Source organism: Barbus barbus (assembly GCF_936440315.1).
Source record: "Barbus barbus genome assembly, chromosome: 40".
In the NCBI taxonomy this organism is placed as follows: domain Eukaryota; kingdom Metazoa; phylum Chordata; class Actinopteri; order Cypriniformes; family Cyprinidae; genus Barbus; species Barbus barbus.
The window spans coordinates 8,270,790-8,292,353 of NC_136718.1; the positions used below are offsets into that span (position 1 = coordinate 8,270,790).

Consider the following 21,564-nt stretch of genomic DNA (forward strand, 5'->3'; position numbering starts at 1 on the left):
AGAATGATTTCTGAAGGATTATGCTGAGAATTCTGCTTTAGTAATAAATGACATTTTAAAATATATTAAAATAGAAAACAGTTATATTTAATTGTAATAATATTTCACAGTATTACTGTTCTAACTTTGATCAAATGAATGCAGCTTCGGTGAGCAAAATAGCGTTCTTTCAAAATCATTTGAAAAGATTTACCGACCCAAATCTTTTCAACAAAATAGTGTGTTTATATAAATAGCATAAGCCAAAGAAAATGGCCCTGCACACAGATCAAAGACCTAATTCTCATAATTAAAGAACAAGAACATTCAGATCTGATTTCTGATATAGGGCCTCTTTATGCAACAGAATGTTTTGTCTGTTTACACTGGCTATAAAAAAGCAAAACTTTTCAGATCAGCCCTAAATAGCACAAGTTAAATGGAGGCCCCCCCGGCCCAACCACTTACAATGAGGCCCACGTTCATGTATCAGCTATGATTGCATCTTTAGTCTGCAGTCATTGATGAATTGAATAATATTCTCAATCTCTCACTTTCAGCCCTGGGGTGATATTACAATAACAAGCTCTTAGTATCTATCTACTGCAGACAAATGGGATTTGCCCACTGCCTGTTTATATGGTCAGCATCTCCACAACAAACCTCAGAGGACAGACCGTAAGCAACTCCATTATATTTACATACATTTACTTAAAGCCTCTCCCAATGCCAAAGAGCTTTATTAAATAAGGCATCCATCACATCTGAGTGGATATAGAGGTTAAAACTGATATTCTCCTGAGTGTTTTGCCTGAGCTGGAGATGTATGAGTTGAGATGCATATATTAAAACCGTATTGATGTTTTTTTTATGCATAATTCCTCTTATAAATATATATTTAATCAAGAATGGCACTGATACACAGTATGTTGCTATCAAGGCTTCTAAGGGGTAATTAAATGTAACAAATTGTGTGAAAATTAATCATCTTTTATTGGAAAACAACATTATATCAAACTTTTATAATTGCCTTAATCTTTTAAACAGCTGAGAAGATACTACATTTTATAAAAACTGGTCAATTTCAACGAGTGAAGAACAAATTTATACTCATGTGCATTATGTATGTTATCGTCTTTGACAGACAGCATGTTGAAGCTGCTCAGTCCGCCATTTTTTCTGCTCAGTCCGCCATTTTTGCGTACTTCATTATACTTATTTTACTGTGAAAATGAATAGGAATCAAGCAAGTTTATCGTAAGCACATATTAGTGTCAGGTGTAAAGGGGGCCGCAGACCAAAGCTGTGTAGATTTGCTGACAAAGCTATAAGCCGTATTTGCCAATCTGCAGTGTTAAAAAGGTACTGTACTGTCTCTCAGTCTCTTTGTTGTCTGGGTTTGTTAATCAAACAGATATCCACCTCTTTAAAACCATGTTTGAAGTGTTTTGTAATGAGCTGTGACAGAGATAAACGCCTTTGATAAAAAGGATATGAACTTCTAAAGCAGCCCAAATCAAACCAGGCAGGATTACTTAACATGATCTCCCTTTTATTTTTAACTTTTTTTGTATTATCATCTTTCATGTACTGGGATGCGTTCTTCCGCAATGGTAGAGCCTGGATCTAAGACTGCTTCAACACTAAAGTCTTAAAAAAAAAATATATATATATATATATATATATATATATAATATATATACACCAGCGTTATTTTAGTATTGCTGATTTACTATTATAGTTTTTGTCAATATTTTTGGAATTAGATTTTTTCAAATAATTTTTTAGTACATTTTTTAAATTAAAATTATTTTATTAAACTTATTTTTTTATTATTTTTTTATTTAGTTTTATTTATTAGTTATCAGTTCTTTTATGTTTTATATATATATATATATATAGTGTGTATATATATATACTGTATATATATACATATATGTATATATACAGCACTGTATCAAGATTACTGTTAGAATAAAAGTGGGTATGTTCTGCTCTTTATTGTATTGTACTATACAATCTATATAGTCTATCCTGTATTGTATTATAATGCTTATAGTATTAATACACCCTGTATGCAAGATATATATGTCCATTCGGTCAACGGGAGTCTTATATCAGCAGTTTTGGCAGGTGTTTTTGAGATATTGGTAACGTGGACATCTGTGGCACACAACCAGCAGGCAGGCCTATGTGCTGACTGGCTCTCTGTTCATAAAACGCTGTGCTTTGCTCTTCTGTCGCTTACTTCATGAATAACGGCACAGATATTCATTCAAATATTGTCAGATGTACTGGATTATATTTACTACTGTCCTGCTTTCATAACCGTGCTCCTTAATAACTTGCATGGTGTAACTGATCAACATCCGCTGTTACTGCACCCACCAATATGTTAATATTAGCTTCTGATATTCCATAAATTAATAATTTCAATTTCAACAGATTGTCCTGCGCGACACCAGACCCTTGTAACGCACCTCCCTGCATTTAAGAAAGGGCTAGTGTGCTTGATATTATATGTTATGAAAGGCCGGGCCCTGATTGGCTGCTTGAGGTCTTCTGCAAGCACTTCCGTATAGCAACAGACCCCCGTTCCCCCCTCCCCTGCCCGTTTCCCCATCCTCCCTTCCGTAAGACAGTGGCAGCCCCTCATACGGCGCTCAGATTCTGCCTCCGAGGGGGCTTTGCTCTGCTGCCGCTGCATCTGGAGGAGCAGTAACCATAGTAACAACTAGGCTTTGCTGACCCTGGCTTTGCTGACTCGACGCGCCACACAGTTTTTAGGCTTGACCTGGATTCCATATACCGCTGGTTACTTGGGCAGAGATGCTCAGTCGATTGACCCACTTCTTTTCTTGTATGGTCAATGATCAGAAGACCTCTGTGCATGCGGCGCGGTGTGGCGCCTCTGGGTTTGTGACGGCACTCTCTCAATGCCCCTGCCCACACTACACTATTTCAGTAACAGAATGTTTTGCAGAGAGTTGACTCATTTGCTCTATGAATGGAGCTTTTCCTGCATTTGAATATTTAAAAGGATTAGGTCTAGCCTGCCGAAGGATATGATGCTGCTGTGGGTGTTGTAGAGGCTTTGTATGGTAAAATATGCAATTGTTCTTTCACGATAAACCGCCGCTGACTTATTCTCAGCTGCATGGTTGTGCGTGTTCATGTAGGCAGATGTATTTGGGATAACATCTGCTTTAGCTCAAAACTAAAAGACTATAACAGGAAATTTGCGTAGAAAAATAATAGAAAGGTTCTAAGAGGCACATGCTTTGTAATTGCCTTCATTTGAGTAGGAAATTATGTCATTTATGTATTATGACAGTATGTCACTATTTAAAATTATGTTAATAATGTTGTAATTTCCTAATGTTGTAATAAAATATGACCAACCTGCACTTAATAAAATGCCCACAATGTAACCATAAAATAAAATAAACAATAATAATAATAATAATGATAATAAAAACAGTTTCTGAGAATGAGGGAAAAAATCTGCAATCTAATCTGAAAATCTGCAGACTTGATCCTGTGACAACAAAGAGCAGTAAGTGTCAAAATAAAATCAAATAATAACATAAAATTAATTTTTTAAGTATTTAAAGTGCTTCTAAAATGAGTAGGAATTTCATAAATCCAGAGTTGATCCTGTGACAACATACAACAGTTGTGTCTGTCTCAATGAACCTCCCATAAATATAAAATAAAATGGTCACACTTTATTTTAAGGTCCAATTCTCACCATTAACAAACCATTAACTACGACTTTTGCCTCAATAAACTCCTGTTTATTAATAGTTAGTAAGGTAGTTATTAAGTTTAGGTATTATTAGGGATGTAGAATACGGTCATGCACAATATGTGCTTTATAAGCTCTAATAAACAGCCAATATGTTAATAATAGGCATGTTAATAAGCAACTTGTTAATAGTGAGTATTGGTCCCTATACAAAGGTGTTACCAATAAAATAAAATTCTTAAAGTATTAACAAGTATTTAAAGTGCTTCTAAAGATGATTAAAAAAAACTAAACATTCAAATTTGATTCAGTGGGGTCTTTAAAGTTCATCTGACTTTCTCCATAGGTTGATTAGCGTGTCACCATCTGTTTTATAATCTGCTCTGTAGTTTTAAAAGAGCAGAATGGGCTTTAGACTATTAAATCCACTGAAACATGGCCCCAATCAGATTAGGTGCTTTTCTAAATGAAGCAGCCAGTTGCAGTCTCATGGACCTACCCCGAGTCTCTGTATAAATGTTCGAAATCAGTATCATCTGTCGCACCAATGGATGTCACTACTAGATGCTGATGGTTCCTGTCTCTCTTGTGTGTTACAGATGTGATGGAGCAGCAGAAGGTGCTGTGCTCCAGCTGTTTGGTGAGTGGAGTCCACACCCCTCCCATCCGGCGCCACAGCAAGCTGGCCACGCTGGGGCGTATTTTCAGGCCGTGGAAATGGAGGAAAAAGAAAAATGAGAAGCTGAAGCAGAGCTCTACAGGTAAGACAAGCTGGTCTTTGTTGGCCTTTTATTTTAATTTAATCATTTCTTGAGGGTTGAGTAATGTAAAAGTACCTTTTGTAAAAAAGGTAATAAAATTATAGCTTTCTTTCAAATCAAATCAAATTCAAATTTTATTTGTCACATACACAGTCATACACAGTACGATATGCAGTGAAATGCTTGTACGGCAGCCAGTGACCTTAAAAAATATTAATAAGAAGAAATACAAAAGAAAATAAATTTAACTAGTAAATAAACTGTACAAATAAGGGCATAATAAAAAAAAAAAAAAAAAAAAAAAAAAATGTCATTTCCAATGCATAACATAGATTTATAAACAGGGAAATATTGCAAGACATTATTCAATGATGAGAGGTGTCACAAAATAGTGTAATATAAGTGGAAAACAAACAAAAAAAATTACAAGGCTGTGGGTATATAAATATATGGGTGGCTTTGAGTGATCTTTAATAGCTAATTTTAATTTAATTACACTGTTGAATGTTCTTTAACAAACCTCAAAAATAATATCCATTTTCATGCACATTATAAAGTTGTGATGCCTAAATTCACTTGCGCTTTTTAAAATGACTTATTTCAGTTTCTAGGTTTTTCATTTGATTTTATTTAGACAATAATGTATTGAATTTTAATATCAACCATTTATCGGTTATTGGCCATAACATGAAAATAATTATTGGCTTATCAATATTGGTCAGAATTTTAATATCAGTGCACCCTTAACAAGCACTTAACTAATATCTGTAGAGACATTAACTTAGCCTTGGCTAAAAGAAAGAGGACCTAAAACAGAACCCTGGGGGACATCGCAGATAACAGGAGTGCTAGAGGATGGAGAAACTTCTTTTTGTCATTGAAGAACCGAACCAGAGGAGAGTTTTCAGTGTCAGTGATGCCAACATCTAAATGACAGAATCCAATAAAGACTTCAGGTCCAGAAGGAGTTGAATATTAAGCACCCCTGATTCAGCAGAAAGGAGGAGGTCAATTATGGCCCTGCAGAGAGCCATCCCTGCTACTGTATATAAATGACAATATTCTGCCTGGTAAGGCTTGTACAGAACGTAAGACACTTGGTGTGGTAGTTGAGAGGCAACAGCTCTGTTCAGCAGAGGTTTGTGATGGGTCTGTAATTATTTAACACAGAGGGACCTAGACAAAGTTTCCTGAGAATTAAGGTGTCAGCAGCAGTTTTTAGTTCTAATGGAACAGTGCCAGAGGCAAGAGATCTGTTAATCAAGTGTGAAATGAGTGTACTGATAGCAGACAGCTTTAGAAACAGTTTAGTTACATAATGAGACAATATCATCATCATCCAGTCGAGGTTAGCAGAGGAAGTGATACACAAATGATAGTAGATGCATGCAAAGAATGAGGAAGGATTGCTAGACATCTGATGGTGTTAAGATTGGGAATGAGCAGGCAAAGTCAATCCTGCGACGACAAACAGCAGAGGTGTCACCATTTTTAGAGAGGTAAACCAGTGGCTTTCCACTACTTCATTCTTCTTTCAAAGTGATAGTTCTCCCAAAAATTACAGTTATGTCATCATTTAAGGCCTGTTCACACCAAGGACGATAACTATAAAGATAATGATGAATATATAGTTCTAAATTGTTCTTAAAGGTGCCATAGAATGCATTGATACAATATTTTAAATTGTTTTCTGATATCTACATAGAAGGTATGTGGCTTAGGTAATGGCAAAAAGTCTCCAGAAACAGTTTTACATGTGCATTTACAACCCTAAGATTTCTCCCTAGAATGAAATGGTCTGTTATTACCTTATTTGGAAGTGTCATGAATAATAATGTTGAACTCTGCTCTGATTGGCTGTTTCACAGTGCGGCTCATTTCAGTAGCTCACACAGTAGGAATGAAACACAGGGAAAATATATATTTCAATACTTTCTCATGCAGTTATATCGTTGGGTAATTACACTGTAAATAAAATGTGGGCATCAGGGAGCTGCTATTAATATGCTGGGAGCTGAAACTGTTTTCGAACGCTTTTTAGTAATTTTTTACGCTTTTTTACTCTGTTTATACTATGGAGTGGCAGTACTTACCACACATTTTGTAAGATCAGATGCTTGTAAGTGGGGCTCAGTTTATGTGGTAAGTGAAATCTTATGTACTGCAAAGTAACAGGCTACCGCTAGCAAGGAGCTAACCATGTCCCTTTAGTGGCTTGCGTTATTTTATTAGAACACGTTATTTTCTTTCCGTGGCGTGCCTTATTGAATACAGACACCAACCCATCCCTGCACTTCACATCCCCTGCACAGACTGGAACATAGCATTTATTTCCATGATCTGCCATTTTTGCTGTTGTCCTCGCTTGTTTCTTCACAATACCTGCAGAACTTCTGGCGGCTGGCCTAGAACATGGGCGGGTAGACGTTATGCAAATGTTGGGGGCGTAACTATTAGTGATCCCGACTGTAACGTCACAGTCGGTGTTATTGTAACGGACTCACCAGCTACACCATCCACCTGCATCCGTTCGCAATCACCCGATTTCTAATCACCCACACCTGATTCCAATTCCCACACACTATAAAGAGCTACTCACCATGCTCCTCTAGCGTCTGGTCTTGAGGTTACTACCTCGTCGTTTGTGTTGTCACTTACCGGCTGGATCCCCGTGGCTCTGTGGATGTCTTCCTCCCGTCAGTTCTCTTCGAGGGAAAGATAAGAAAGTTTCATTCCTCACTGAGCTTCGTTGAAGTTTTGAGTTTTGGCACTTACCTGTTGAGGTCTCCATCCGTTTATTGAATAAAGAAGCTCTTGCTACATCATCCTTCTCTGTCTCTCCATCCCTTGCGTGACAGTTATGGTCTGATTCGCCTATTTTTCAGTGGTCTTTTGCATGCACAAGATTTACATAAGGAGGAAACAATGGTGTTTGAGGCTCATGGTATGTCATTTCCATGTACATAACTGTTATTATTCAACGATGCCAAGGTAAATACAGTTTTCCATTCTATGGCACCTTTAATATTAAAGAATAGCAGAGTCCACACCACAGCTATAACGATCCAGCTGATGAATGATAAAAACATTGACACCCAATCAGAATCAATCCTGCTATAACGAGCTCACGAATTTAAAGCGGCAAACTTAGAATAAACAGACTATATCGTCCGCTGATGTGGATGCTTGCATAGTTATCTTTATTAGTTGTCTTTATAGTATACGTTATGGTGAACAGGCCTTTACTCACCCTCAAGTCATTCCAAACCTGTACTTTATGACTTTGTTTCTCCTGTGGAACATAAAACATGCTATTGTGGAGGAGAACTGTTTTTTGGCCATACAATGAAAGCCAATGGGGTCCAGTGTTGTTCCAGACCCCACTGGACTCTCATTTATGAATTTTTTTTTAGAATATTTTCTTTTGTCATACAGAAAGTCATAAAGTTTTAGAATGATAGGATGAGTAAACACTCAGATTAAGATGTGATGTTACAATGTTACATTTCTAATTTGACATCTATGGGGACACAGGTTCAAATCTAACAATCCGAAATGCAAAGGAATTCATCAACATCCATTTTTGTTGTATTAAATAAAGCATCTTTGGCATTTTGTTCAATTGGGAATAATGGCAGGTGTTTCTAGATCTGTTATTGGACCATTTCATTTATAGTAAAGCTGCAACTACACTCAAAAATATTTATGTATGACTGATATACATATGAATCACTTTAGTTTATGTTAAAACTATGTAATCCAAATGGATGGAGATGTTACAGTACATGTCATTCAAATACATAAATCATATTAAATAAATATTTAGTCCTGTGTAAACTTTAACCTGGCTCTAAACTCTGACAGGGCATTTTCCCTGTCTGCATAACGCTTCAGCCAACAGCAGCCATACATGAACCCCTGGCATTTAATTAGAGATAATTTGGAGTTAACAACCAGAAACAAAGAGCCAGAGGTTTAAAATCATCAGAATGATAGCTCTTCACTTTCTAGCACCCCCATGGAGATCTCAGATAACATCCCCAAATGACCAAGTCACAAACACCTACCCACATCGTGTCAGCCGGAAGATGGCACAGATGGAGTGTGTGTGAAGGAGGCTTATGTTGATGAATGTTTATGAGTAGCGCAATCTAATGCATTGTTCCTCTGTGTGCAGATGTGGCCTTGGCCTGTGGACTTCACTCTCCAGACCCCGGCTCTCCCATCCAGGGCATCTCCGATGCTGAGATCCGGCTGCCTGGCTCTCAGGGGCCCATTCTCAGCATCAGTAGCATGGAGTACCTCAGCTCAGAGCAAGACAGTCTCCCTACCGGTGAGTGTTTTTTTTTTATCATTTTTATATATAATTAATTATATATATATTGTACATATTAAATATGTGTGTGTGTGTGTGTGTGTATATATATATATATATATATATATATATATATATACACACTACTGGTCAAAATAATTTTTAATCTTTTTCAAATTAAGTGCCTTATGCTTAACAAGGCTGTATTCATTTGATCAAAAATTCAGTAAAACAGTAATATTGTGAAATATTATTACAAATATTTAAAATAACTATCATTCGAGTAGCCTATTTTTCAAAATGTAATTTATTTTTTGATGGCAAATCTGAATTTTCAGCAGCCATGTTGAAATCATTCTAATATGCTGATTTGCTGCACAAGAAACATTTCTTATCATTATCAATGTTAAAAACATTTATTTATGTTTGATATTTTTTATGGAAACCATGATGCTCCACCATTCAAAAGTTTGGTGTATATAAGTATTTAAAAAAAAGTTAATATATAAAAAATAATAACACTTGTGTTCAACAAGGACACATTAAATTGATCAAAAGTGTCAGTAAAAACATTTATAATGTTACAAAAGGTTTCTATTTCAAATAAATGCTGTTCTTTTGAACTGTCTATTCATATTCAACAATCATAGTTTCCACAATAATAATAAGCAGCAAAAATGTTTTTTTAGCATTGATAATAAGAAGAATTATTAACAATTGAATGGGGAATTGATTAGAATGATTTCTGAAGGATCAAGTGACACTGAAGCCTGGAGTAATGATGCTGAAAATTCAGCTTTGATCACAGAAATAAATTACATTTATAAAACATATTCAAATAGAAAACAGTTGTTTTAAAGTGTACTTTGTTTTTGATCAAATAAATGCAGCCTTGGTGAGCATATAAGACGTAATAAAAAAACAACAACAACGTAATTTATTCAAAACGTTTGAGTTTGGGGTGGGCCTAACTGTTAGACCGAATAATAGACTATAAGGGGAGTGGTCAGGAAACCTGTCTGGAATCATTCATTATTTTTTCCAAAAATAATCCTTTAAAAATAAACAGCATTACTGATCCTTTAATTCCGTTCCTAATCATTTAAACTATGATTTTTTCGTTTCCTATCGGTGGTAGATTCTGTACAGGACAATGAGCCAACGGAAGAGCCAAATTCAAATGAGGAAGAGGAGGAGGACGAGGAGGCGGTTCTCTCTGCTAATGAGAATGAAGATGTTGAGGATGAAGATGAAGAAGACAGAGAGGAAGATGAGGAGGATGAACTGCAGGAACAGTCTCCTCCAAGCGGCCATGGCAATGCGGAGGAAGGTATGCTCATTTTCACATAATGAAACTCAGATAAAATGATTAGCTAATATTGCAGTATATGAATGCATTTTCTTGTTTCCGCAGACCCAGGTAAAGTCGTCATCGCATCAGTGCCTCATTCAAACTCTTTTCTCCAAAAAGAACTGCCTAGAGTCCCTGACGGCCCCAGTCCTGTGGTTTTAAGAGGGCCTTTTTCTAATTCCGTGGGGTCGCCGCATATAGGTAGCATACACCCGCCATTACCCCCTAGCTGTATAATAGAAGAACTGCACCGAGCACTGGCAACAAAGCTCAGGCAGGAGAGGTGAGGGTGTTAGACCTATTTTTATTGCTCAATTTCAAAAGTATTTTCTGTAAAGTTATTACTAATGTATCACATTACAGTGTGTCTCATTCCTTTTCTTTCTTTAGCATTGAACGAGAGCCAAGTGGAGATGGTGAGAGCAGAAAGGAAGCAGAGGAAAACAAGGAAAATGTTCGACAGGACAACTGCTTCACTGACGCTTCAGGAATTATCTACGATATTGACGGCTGGAACGAGTCTGTCATTTCTGGTGGGTTTACCGCATCACTTTTAATACTTGTCATTATTTACACCTAAGTTGTGATTAGATAAAGCAATGATTTGTTATAGCTAGAAGATCAGCTAAAATGTGCATGTTTGCCATTATATTGTCATTGTATCATTGTGTTTTTTTCTAGTGCTGTCAAATGATTAATCACGATTAATCGCATCTAAAATAAAAGTTTTGTTTACACAATATATGTGTATTTATTTTGTATATATAAAGACACACACATACAGTATATATTTTGAAAATATATATTTATATTAATATAATTTATATTATGTAAATATATTTAATATATAAATATAACATATTTTTCTTAAATATATTCATGCATGTGTTTGTATTTATATATACATAATAACTATACACAGTACACACACATATAATATAAAAACGTTTATTTTGGATGCGATTAATCGTGATTAATCATTTGACAGCACTAGTTTTTTCATGTTGCAACATAAAAGTAGCAAGAGAGATCTATCATTGGTCATTTTTGTCTGGAAATCTGGAGTACTTTAGGTTGTTCTGTCAGTAAATTATGAATTATATGGCAAACGTGTGCAGGCACATTGCCAAAGAGGATGAGGAAGGAGCTGCTGGCTGTGAAGCTTCGGAATCGTCCCAGCAAACAGGAGCTGGAGGACAGGAACATTTTTCCTGCACGAAGCGACCAGGAGAGACAGGAGATCCGTCAACAGATTGAAATGAAGCTTGCCAAGTAAGTAATATATGTTGACTGTACTGTATATGTAGGTTTATCAAATATTACACTGCCCTCTTCAGGACTTTTTTGGAAATACAAGAAAATGTCACATTCAGGAGACTGCTTAATACTTTTTTGCCAAACAAATCTGTTTTAATCAACTGTCAACCTTAATTCTAATATTCATTTAGCTACTAATTTTTATCCATTAATTGCACAGGGAAGCTTAGCGCTTGAGTTGAGTCATATGCTCAATGTCTTCTGTTATGGACAGCGAATCTGTTTACCTATATCACATAAAGATTATATGGACAAGTGAATCTGATGTAAGGTACATAGCAGAAACTGGGATTACAGTTGATTGAGGATTGGAGTTAATCTGAGTGAATAAATCCACTACAGCTTTCATTCGATTATATTTGATTACATCACCTGCCTTTGACTTCAGAAGTTCAGTTCAGTACGTGGTGCACTGCTTATATTTGTGGCTTAGAAACTTCTACAGGCTTCAACAGTTATACACTAATATGTTTTCGTTTGTTTGTTTTGCTCTGCTGAATTATGTTGTGTTGCTTTGTTTTATTTTGCTTTGTGTTCTTTGTTAAACTTGGTTTTATTTTGTTTTGTTGTGCTTGGCTTTGTGTTTTGTTTGTTTAACTTTGTTGTTTTGTGTTTTGCTTTTTATTTTGATTCGTTTTTTTTTTTATCTTTGCTGTGTTTCTTGTAGTTTGATTTTGCTTTGCATTGTTTGTTTTGCTTTGTGTTGTTTGCTGTTTGGTTTTGCTGAGTTGTTGTTGTTTTCTTTTGTTTAGCTTTGAATTTGTTTTGTTTTACTTCATGTTTTGTGGTTGTGTTTGGTTTTTCTTTGCATTGTTTGATTTCTTTTGTGGTTTGTTTTGCTTTGCTGTGTTGTGTTTTTGCTTTGCATTGTTTGTTTTGCTTTGTGTTTTGTGGTTTATTTTGTGTTGTGCTGTCTGGTTTTGTTACATTTTGTTTGATTTGTGGTTTGTTTTGCTGTGTTGTCTTTTGCTTTGTGTTTTGTTTTTTTTAATGCATCTTTACATTTTCAGAATGGCATTTCAAATCTCAGCCGTTAGATCCTCAGCAAACATAAACTGTGACATCTACTACTTCAGCCTTCTGATAGAAGCAATGTAGTGTCTGATCTTTACAACCAGGTGCAAGGGGAAAAACAGCTGAGGAAGGCCAGCAGTGCCTCATGCAATTACAGATCTTGTCAGGATAAGTCTTATGTAATCAGCTGTGGTGTTTGTCACCTCTGACACAGCCCTTTTAGAAGAAACGCTGATTATGTCTAGGTTAATTCAGGCGATAAGAGAGCTTTGCTGAGGTCACAGTGACAGACACGAGGTGCTAAAATGTTATGAGCAACGATGCTAAATGGCCATCCTAAGTTATGTAATGTGAGAACCATGATTTGTTTGTAACAAAGATATGATTCAGATAAGGATTTAAGGAGAAAGCAGACAGGTGTTTACATTTGATTAACTTCAGGCACAGCAACACGTTCTACAGATTCATACATGCACACTGAATAAACAACTTTTAAGTGTGGAAGAGTTCTGAATGCTTAAATTATAGACTATTTGCATTCAGGGACTAAATAAACCAAAATAATAATTGTACTTTTAAGGATTTTGGAGTCACACAATAACTGGATGTGTTAGATGCTTAACACATATTTCCCATGAGAGTGAGGTCCTGTTAGAACTTCTAATTGGAGTCATGGGGTTCACTGTGTGTGTTATACTCTTTAAATGGCTACACTTAGTGTTGGAAGTTTGGTTAAATTTGGCAAAGCTGAAAATACAGCCATTCTTTGTTTTCCCTAGAAACAATGTTGATTATTTTACATAACACACAGAATTCATAAAGTGTATTGATATTAAATATGTATTGATTTGTCAAAATCCCATTTTAATTTGAAGATATCACCTGTAAAAAATAAATAAAAAATAGGGGGTGCTTATAATTGTTATGAAAAATTCTATTCATTTTCTTCATGAGGGCAATACATTTTTTACATCTAATTTGATCATTTCCAAATCATTTAGATTTTAAACTTCAAAGACAAAGCTTGATAATCAATTGTTGAACCCATGTCTTTGGATTAACTGAACTTATTTGTAAAATAATCATGTTTAATAGCGGAATTTGTGGTGAAAAAAAACTATTCTTTCCCTTACTGAAGCCATTACACAGTCTTGTACATTTGTCCTTTTGTCCAATGTTTAAATACTTTTGTGATTCTCCTCAGCTAACTGGTTCAGTTCATGACTTATAATGCTTTATCAAACAATTTTTTTTAAATCCCTATGGACAAATTAATGGAAAAAATACTTCCAGAACCAAAAGCACTACTGCACTCTGTTGTATTAAATGTGTAAATCTTAAAACTGTAAAATAATATTAATAAAATAAATTTGTTCACTTTTAAATTCAACACACTTTTAAAAGTGCATGTCAAAACAAAAAATATATTTTAAATCATGTTTTAATCATATTTTTTCATGCTTTAAAGAATTACACTTATTTTGATGTGTTGACTAACATATTAAAGTGCATGTAAAACAACAGATCATAATTTTAACTGAAGTGTATTATTTAATATTACATTTTAAGTGAATATATTTTAAATGTACTAAATTGCAACGTTTATAATTTCTAATATATTTTAATGCATAGCATACAAGTTTCATTAGAACTGACATAAATGATTGTCAGTAAATATACTTGCACTTTAACTATATTTCAAGGACAATAGACATAATTATGAAATCATATTTAAAGATGTACTTAAATCCTACATAAATGGTTCAGAAAGCATGTACAGTATTAAGACAGGTTCAAGTCTGACAGTGATATTCAGCGTAAATGGGTGCCGTCCACTTGATCTATGCCAGCGGTGAAGTGTGACGGTCAATGCACCTGCAGGACAATTGAATCTGAGCTAAACACACAAGGACACTTTGCTGCAGCAGCATGTCACGACCTTCCTATCTTTGGCTTGCCGTGCCCTACTCCACCACCGAAGAAACTCACGGCTGGAGCTATTTTTAGAGCTCAGACTGGTGAATAATGGATGCTAGTGCATTTTCCCCTCCTCCATCTCTACCTCCACCCTGCATGCCATAGTGAATACCAAATACGGCCACGCTTTACTGTAGCACTCATAGCAGCTTCTCCTAATTGATGGAAAGATGTTTGGATAAAGTGCACTCCCATCCGTCCATTAATTAAACCGGTCTCATTAATGACCGGTGCATAATGCAGACCAATGGCTCGAGCTTCCAGCGTTGCTCGGTAGATTTCTTTGTTTCAGTATTCACGAGGAAGCTACTGTTGCTAGGCAACTCGTGATACAGGTCAATAATATCCAGGCAGCTTCCAAAGGGGCTTTGGGAGTAGTTCTCCATTTCAGTTCATGAAATATTAACACCGCCACATCTGCTGGAATCCCGTCTTACTCAGCTTATACGAGTGACAGCAGCGTTGCAACGGCTGGAATGCAAAATAATGTTGTTAAATGCCTTATAATTAATCAGATCTCAATATATAGCTTTGCATGGCAAAGTATTTCAAATTAATAGTGCATTTGGAAAAGGCCGTACAGCAATTTTCCATGAAACCACATGAAATGTTATGCAATTTTTACAGTCTACTGCAAATCATAACTTAGCTGAGTCATTCCAGTTATATATGTGACCCTGGACCACATTTGTTGCAATAACCAAAAATACATTGTATGGGTCAAAATTATCAATTTTTCTTTTATGCCAAAAATCATTAGGATATTAAGTAAAGATCATGTTCTATGAAGATATTTTGTAAATTTCCTACCGTAAGTATAACAAAACATATTTTTGGATTAGTAATATGCATTGCTAAGAACTTCATTTGAACAACTTTAAAGGTGATTTTCTCAATATTTAGATTTTTTTGCACCCTCAGATTCCAGATTTTCAAATAGTTGTATCTCAGCCAAATATTGTCCGATCCTAACAAACCATACATCAATGGAAAGGTGACATGGTCACATATTATATATTATAAAATACCAAAATTAATATTTCCTTAAATTACAACACAAACGTTATTCATTTATTTAAATATAGCAGACCTTTACTTACGCTCTGGTTTGAAGTGGTATTATTTTACTAATATTTTATATCGAAAAGAATAATGTTTTAGTGAGACAAAGCAATAGTGTAGTGGTAATTATAATTTGTCATAAATATAATAATTATAATTTATAATAAATAACTTAGCAATTAATTAAGTAATGACACAAAACATCACATAATTAAATTAACTTCTTATAATTTGTGCCATTGCTTTCGAAAAATTAAGTCTCTTCCTGGAAGATTGGCTTTTAATTAGGGATATTAAATAGATTAAGAGAATAAAAAGTAAGATTAGTGACAGGAGGGGAAAAAAAGTGTAAATTGATTGCCAATTAAAATGATATTCCCAGTGGAACATGTTGGTTAGAGAAAGGGAAAAATAAGCATCTTATAAGCATGCAATATTACATTAAAATGTTTTAAATTTAAATTGGCAGAATTGAATGTGTATCACATGGCAACATCCACTCAAACCAAAGGTTTTTTTTTTTTTTTTTAAATAGCCCCCATGTTCATGTAATTGTGAAATGTGATCAAATAAAACTCACTGTAGGATTTCTGCCTATAAAATTGAATTTAATATTTAATATAATATATTAAGACAGGCTACTGCATAGGAATGACCTAGTTTCTTTCTAAATGTTATTTGCCATCATATTATATTCAAATAAGTGATTCTCAAACAATAAAAGGACTCGCTTAACCTAATTAGTGCGCTACTACAAAGGCAAGAGACAGAGCGCATGACAAAGAGCGCGCGGAGAAGCGCTCACTCAGCGCGCGCCTGCCTGTTCAAAAAACCACAACAAGCAGCACGAGCTCAGATGCACCGAGCGAGCGCACTTTCTCACTCATTTGAGTCTCATCAGCGCTGCATTTAGTTGGTGTTTATTTAGCAAAGGTGCTCAAAACCCCGGTGTTTTGCATCCAGATGCGGAGTAATAGCTGTCAGGCTGAACACAAAGGACGGAGAGACTTTGAGCGTCCCCCCAGGATCTCCCTCAGCCGCTTCAGCTCGGGACAGCATGGTTCAAAACATTATTCTCATCTTTCTCCGCAGGAGACTCAGTCAGCGGCCGGCCGTTGAAGAGCTGGAGGGCAGAAATATTTTGAAACGTGAGTATTACGTGACAAATGTAAATAATGTATGTATGCATGTGTCAACAATTGTTGTTTGTGAATAACAATCGTTATGTAATAACAAGTAATAATAATACCACTATTGCTACTTCATTGTAATAATAATAGTATCTGTTAAATATATATATTTTATTGTTGTTATATGTACATCAATAATAATAATAATAACAGTACTATATATAATACAATTAGTATTACATTTTTTATATGTATTTAAAATATATTATTTTTAAATATATTTATAAAAAATGGAATAATAAATACAAATATTAAATATCATATTTTTAATTAGCATTTAATAGTTAAACCAGTATTTAATTTCTACTTCATTTTATAGAGGTTTATTTTTGGTAAATAAATAAATTATGTTTTTTTTTATGTTATATAGGTGTATTATTAATAACTAATAACAGGAACAACAATTGAAATATTAAGTAATTTTGAAAACTGTTTCTGATATTGCACACTAATAATATCACTGTTGCTTCTTCATTGTAATAACATTTATATTTATAAATAAATAAACATTCTTAAGTAATTTTAGAAGTGAAAATGCAAGTGTTTTTATCATATCTTTAATCAAAATTAAATGTTTTATTATTAATATTTATATATTTTAAATAAAAATAAAATGTTAGAATCTATCTATCTACATGTACATGCATATCAATACTACTACAACTACTAACAGAATATTAAATAATAGAAAAATAAAAATCATACCTTTAATCAGCACTTAAAGGAACACTCCACTTTTTTTGGAAATAGGCTCATTTTCCAACTCCCCTAGAGTTAAACAGTTGAGTTTTACCGTTTTTGAATCCATTCAGCTGATCTCCGGGTCTGGCGGTAGCACTTTTAGCAGCTGAATGGATTCAAAAACGGTAAAACTCAACTGTTTAACTCTAGGGGAGATGTAAAATGAGCCTATTTCCAAAAAAAGTGGAGTGTTCCTTTAAATGAAATGTTTTATTAATTTAACGTTTTGGTGGCTGTTAAGGTGAAAATGTAATCAATTAATTCAGGCACAATTCTTAAATGTGTTAACATGCTTTTTGAAGTCTTCCATTGCGTTGTAGAGTGCAAAATCACTACAGACTCTTATCAAGTAGATGACTGTAATCTGTCTGTCAGAAAGGATGCATTGCTCAAGCAGGTCTGTTGAGTGACCCTGTGACTGATCACCCTCACTGAGTCTCTCTTTGGCTTTCTCAGAGAGGAACGATCAGACGGAGCAGGAGGAAAGAAGAGAGATCAAACAGAGACTGAACAGAAAGGTAAACAAGCTCTCTTCAGGTTCATTTCACTTGCAGCATGCTTTACGTTTCTGATTTATGTGTATAAATGGTGGTCACTGAATGTAAGGAAGCTGTTGGTCTGTAAAATGAGACTTTTGACTGCTGCTGCTAATATTACTTCTTGCAATAAGACATTATAAAACACTGTCTAGAGCTGGATAAAGACGTTTTTGTGGACTAATAATGTTCAGAATGAGCTGCATCAGATTGAGGGAACCTCTGTTAAAGTACACTATTAAAAGATGAGCAGAAACATGCCAGAAATGAAAGCAGGACCTCAATGCTTGGGATTTTTAACAGCATGTCTGCAATGACCAATACTAATACTTATTATATTCTGGAGTCATAGTTTTTTGGCTTCTTTTTTCCCCAGAGTACAATTAATCACATTATTTACATTTTTTTTATCATTATGACTTTCTTACATTATTTTATCGTAACATAAACGGCTATTTATCTTAAAATGGTGGTGTGATATAGGGGGAAATAAAAAGCCTAAAGGAAAATATGCATCTAAAGAATGAAACTGAATCTATTAAATATTTATTATTATTATTATGATATTTGGAGTCATATTGTATCTTTTTGCTTATTTTTTCCAATGTGCAATTAATTGCAGACATTATTAGTTGCATTATTATTAACAGCAACAATAATAATTATTATATTTTGGAGTCACAGTTTTATTGGCATATTTTTCAGTGTGCAATTAATTAATTACTTATTAATTACATTTGATTAATACACTTAGCATGTATCACTATGGTTTGTCTACTTTTTTATTTGTGAAAAAAAATCTGCAATTTACCTCAAAACGGAGGTGTGACGTAGAGTAAAATGAACATCTAAATAATAAAATTGATTTATAATGATTTATATTTATTATTATTAGTTCTGTCAAACGATTAATCGCTATTAATCGCATCCAAAATAAGTTTTTGTTTACATAATATATGTGTGTGTACTGTGTATATTTATTATGTATATATTAATGCACACACATGCATGTATACATTTCAGAAAAATATGTTACGTTTATATATTACTTTACTTTACTTTACTTTTGTCATTTAGCAGACGCTTTTGTCCAAAGCGACTTACAAATAAGAAAAAGTAACTAAAACTAAAAAGTTACAACTCTATAAATACTATCTACCCACATATTTAAGAAAATAAAGAAATTAAATAAAATTAACACATGCATATAACAACAACATTTCAATAATAAACATATCAATGAAAAAATTAAATAAAAAGCTACTACTATCCCTTGCCGGTGTCCCTGCCCGGTGGAGTCGCACGGTAGAGTCGATGGTCTTTACACTCTTTACTTTTTTACTTTTAATATATTACATATATTATACAATTTATATGAATATAAATATATACATGTAAATATTTTCTAAATATATGCTGTTTGTCTGTGTCTTTATATATACATAATAAATACGCACAGTACACTCACATATATTGTGTAAACAAAAACTTTTGTTTTGGATGCGATTAATCGTGATTAATCATTTGACAGCACTAATTATTATTATGTTTTGGAATCATATCGGCTTTTTGGCACATTGTTGCACATTACACGTTGTTACTGCTAAAATAATAAAACAATAGAACAACGATAACAACAACAACAATAAAAATAATTATATTTTGGAGTTATATCCTTTTTTGGCATATTTTTACAATTATATAATTTCATTAAAATTATATATATATATATATATAATTGTATAACATTATTATTATATAACATATCATTAATTTGATGTTATTTACTTTTGATTAATACACTTACCATGAATCATTATGGCTTGCCTATATTACTTTGTTTAAAAAGAAAAATCAGCAGTTTACCACAAAATAGCAGCGTGATATAAAGAGCAATATAAACATAGAATGAAATTGAGTGTGACGATAAAAAAGCATGTTAAGGATCGTCTTTAGGCATACTGTCCCTGTCACCAGAAGAACCAGTGGATTTCTTTGGTCAATAGCGATTCCTGTCCTGAAATGCATTACTTGCAACATTAGACTTGTATCTCATAACCTTTGCAGCCCCACTAACAGCATGATTTTGTTCCTCTCACAGCTCAACCAGAGGCCGACAGTCGATGAACTAAGAGAAAGAAAGATTCTGATCCGCTTCAGTGACTACGTGGAGGTGGCCAAAGCCCAGGACTACGACAGGAGAGCTGACAAACCCTGGACAAGACTGTCTGCCGCTGACAAGGTACGAGACCAAGAGCTGACCTCAGCAAATCTTTACACCACATCTATGGTCAGTCTTTAATTCAGTAAGAGCACACAGAGGCGAATGGGCTTTAATTTATTCTCAGTGGTTCTCTCAAGGTTTCTAAACCCAATATATTTGTCATGCAATCTAATTTGTGTCAGTAGTCTGCTTGCTCTCCCCACATGACTCGGTTGACTCATGGAGTGCACGTCACTTGAGGATGCGCTTAAGTGGCTTTTATTTGCGATTCCACAGGCGGCCATCCGTAAAGAGCTAAACGAGTTCAAAAGCACCGAGATGGAGGTCCATGCTTCGAGCAAACACCTAACGAGGTCAGTGTGCGTTTTTTAGATCCACAAAATCCAAAATGACAGGGACAGAAATGCGTTTGCATATAAAAATCACAAACGTGTCACCTTGACACGAGTGGTTTTGGATAACATGTTCTTCTCGACATAATCATGACATTAGTGGCCATTAGAGCTCTCATGTATGATCTTACTAAAAATAACTGATTGATGCAACGGTCTCGTCCAATCATATGGTTGTTGTGATTGCGAAAGGCACCTTTGTTGATTTCTCTCCTCTCGATCAGGTTTCACAGGCCCTAAGAGGGGGTTTTCTTCTGTGAAGAAAATGCTGAGAGCGGCATTCGTGTTAAAATCCTGGAGGTGCCTCTTCCAGAGCCGTGGCTTCGTCCATGGGATTCCCTTATTCTTCCAGCGCCCTGGGCTGAGTGGTGTGTGGGTGCGGTTAGCGCTGGAAGCTGCGTCTCCACCGCGGGCGGCCACAGGAGAAACCTGAAGAACATCTGCGGATACATTTAACCCGAGGCTGACGGAGTGGAGCGGCAAAGGACGTTTTGATGTTTTTATAACTGGACTGCATTTCAGTGACTGCTATGAAAAGACTCAGTTCTGGGTAAATGTTTGTGTACATGTAACCAGCTCCACTCTGAAAAAATAAGTAAAAAGAAAAAAAATATACTTGAGGGTTAATAAGCCTGCTATAAATGAATTTCATATTTACTGTACAAAAGTCAGTTTGAACAGGGTTGTTCATGTCATCACTTGAAAAAAAAAAAAAAAAACTTTGTAAGCACTACTTGTCTTCAAAATACAATTTTGGAAATACTTCTGTGTTGTTGTGTTTTTAAGTTTATTATATACACACACTACAGTTCAAATGTTTAGGGCTTTAATGTTTTTGAAATGTCTCTTATGCTCACCCAGGCTGCATTTAGTTTATCAAAAATAAATTAAAATCAGTAATATTGTGAAATAAAGCTGAGTGTCACATGATCCTTCAGAAATCATTCTAATATGATC

At 34.7% G+C, this 21,564-nt stretch overlaps 1 protein-coding gene across 1 annotated transcript in view; it reads left to right on the forward strand.

Moving 5' to 3' along the window:
• Nucleotides 1-21,364, forward strand: part of LOC306859351 (phosphatase and actin regulator 3-like) — a 33,648-nt gene extending 12,284 nt beyond the window's left edge. The window contains exons 2-12 of the mRNA XM_079400361.1: nucleotides 4,327-4,488; nucleotides 8,666-8,821; nucleotides 9,942-10,133; nucleotides 10,218-10,437; nucleotides 10,545-10,687; nucleotides 11,273-11,426; nucleotides 16,617-16,672; nucleotides 17,912-17,973; nucleotides 20,093-20,233; nucleotides 20,492-20,568; nucleotides 20,832-21,364. Of these exons, the coding sequence (XP_079256487.1) occupies nucleotides 4,327-4,488; nucleotides 8,666-8,821; nucleotides 9,942-10,133; nucleotides 10,218-10,437; nucleotides 10,545-10,687; nucleotides 11,273-11,426; nucleotides 16,617-16,672; nucleotides 17,912-17,973; nucleotides 20,093-20,233; nucleotides 20,492-20,568; nucleotides 20,832-20,847 (1,379 nt within the window). The 3' untranslated portion in view covers nucleotides 20,848-21,364. The remainder of the gene's footprint in view (nucleotides 1-4,326; nucleotides 4,489-8,665; nucleotides 8,822-9,941; nucleotides 10,134-10,217; nucleotides 10,438-10,544; nucleotides 10,688-11,272; nucleotides 11,427-16,616; nucleotides 16,673-17,911; nucleotides 17,974-20,092; nucleotides 20,234-20,491; nucleotides 20,569-20,831) is intronic.
• The last annotated feature ends 200 nt before the right edge of the window (nucleotides 21,365-21,564 follow it).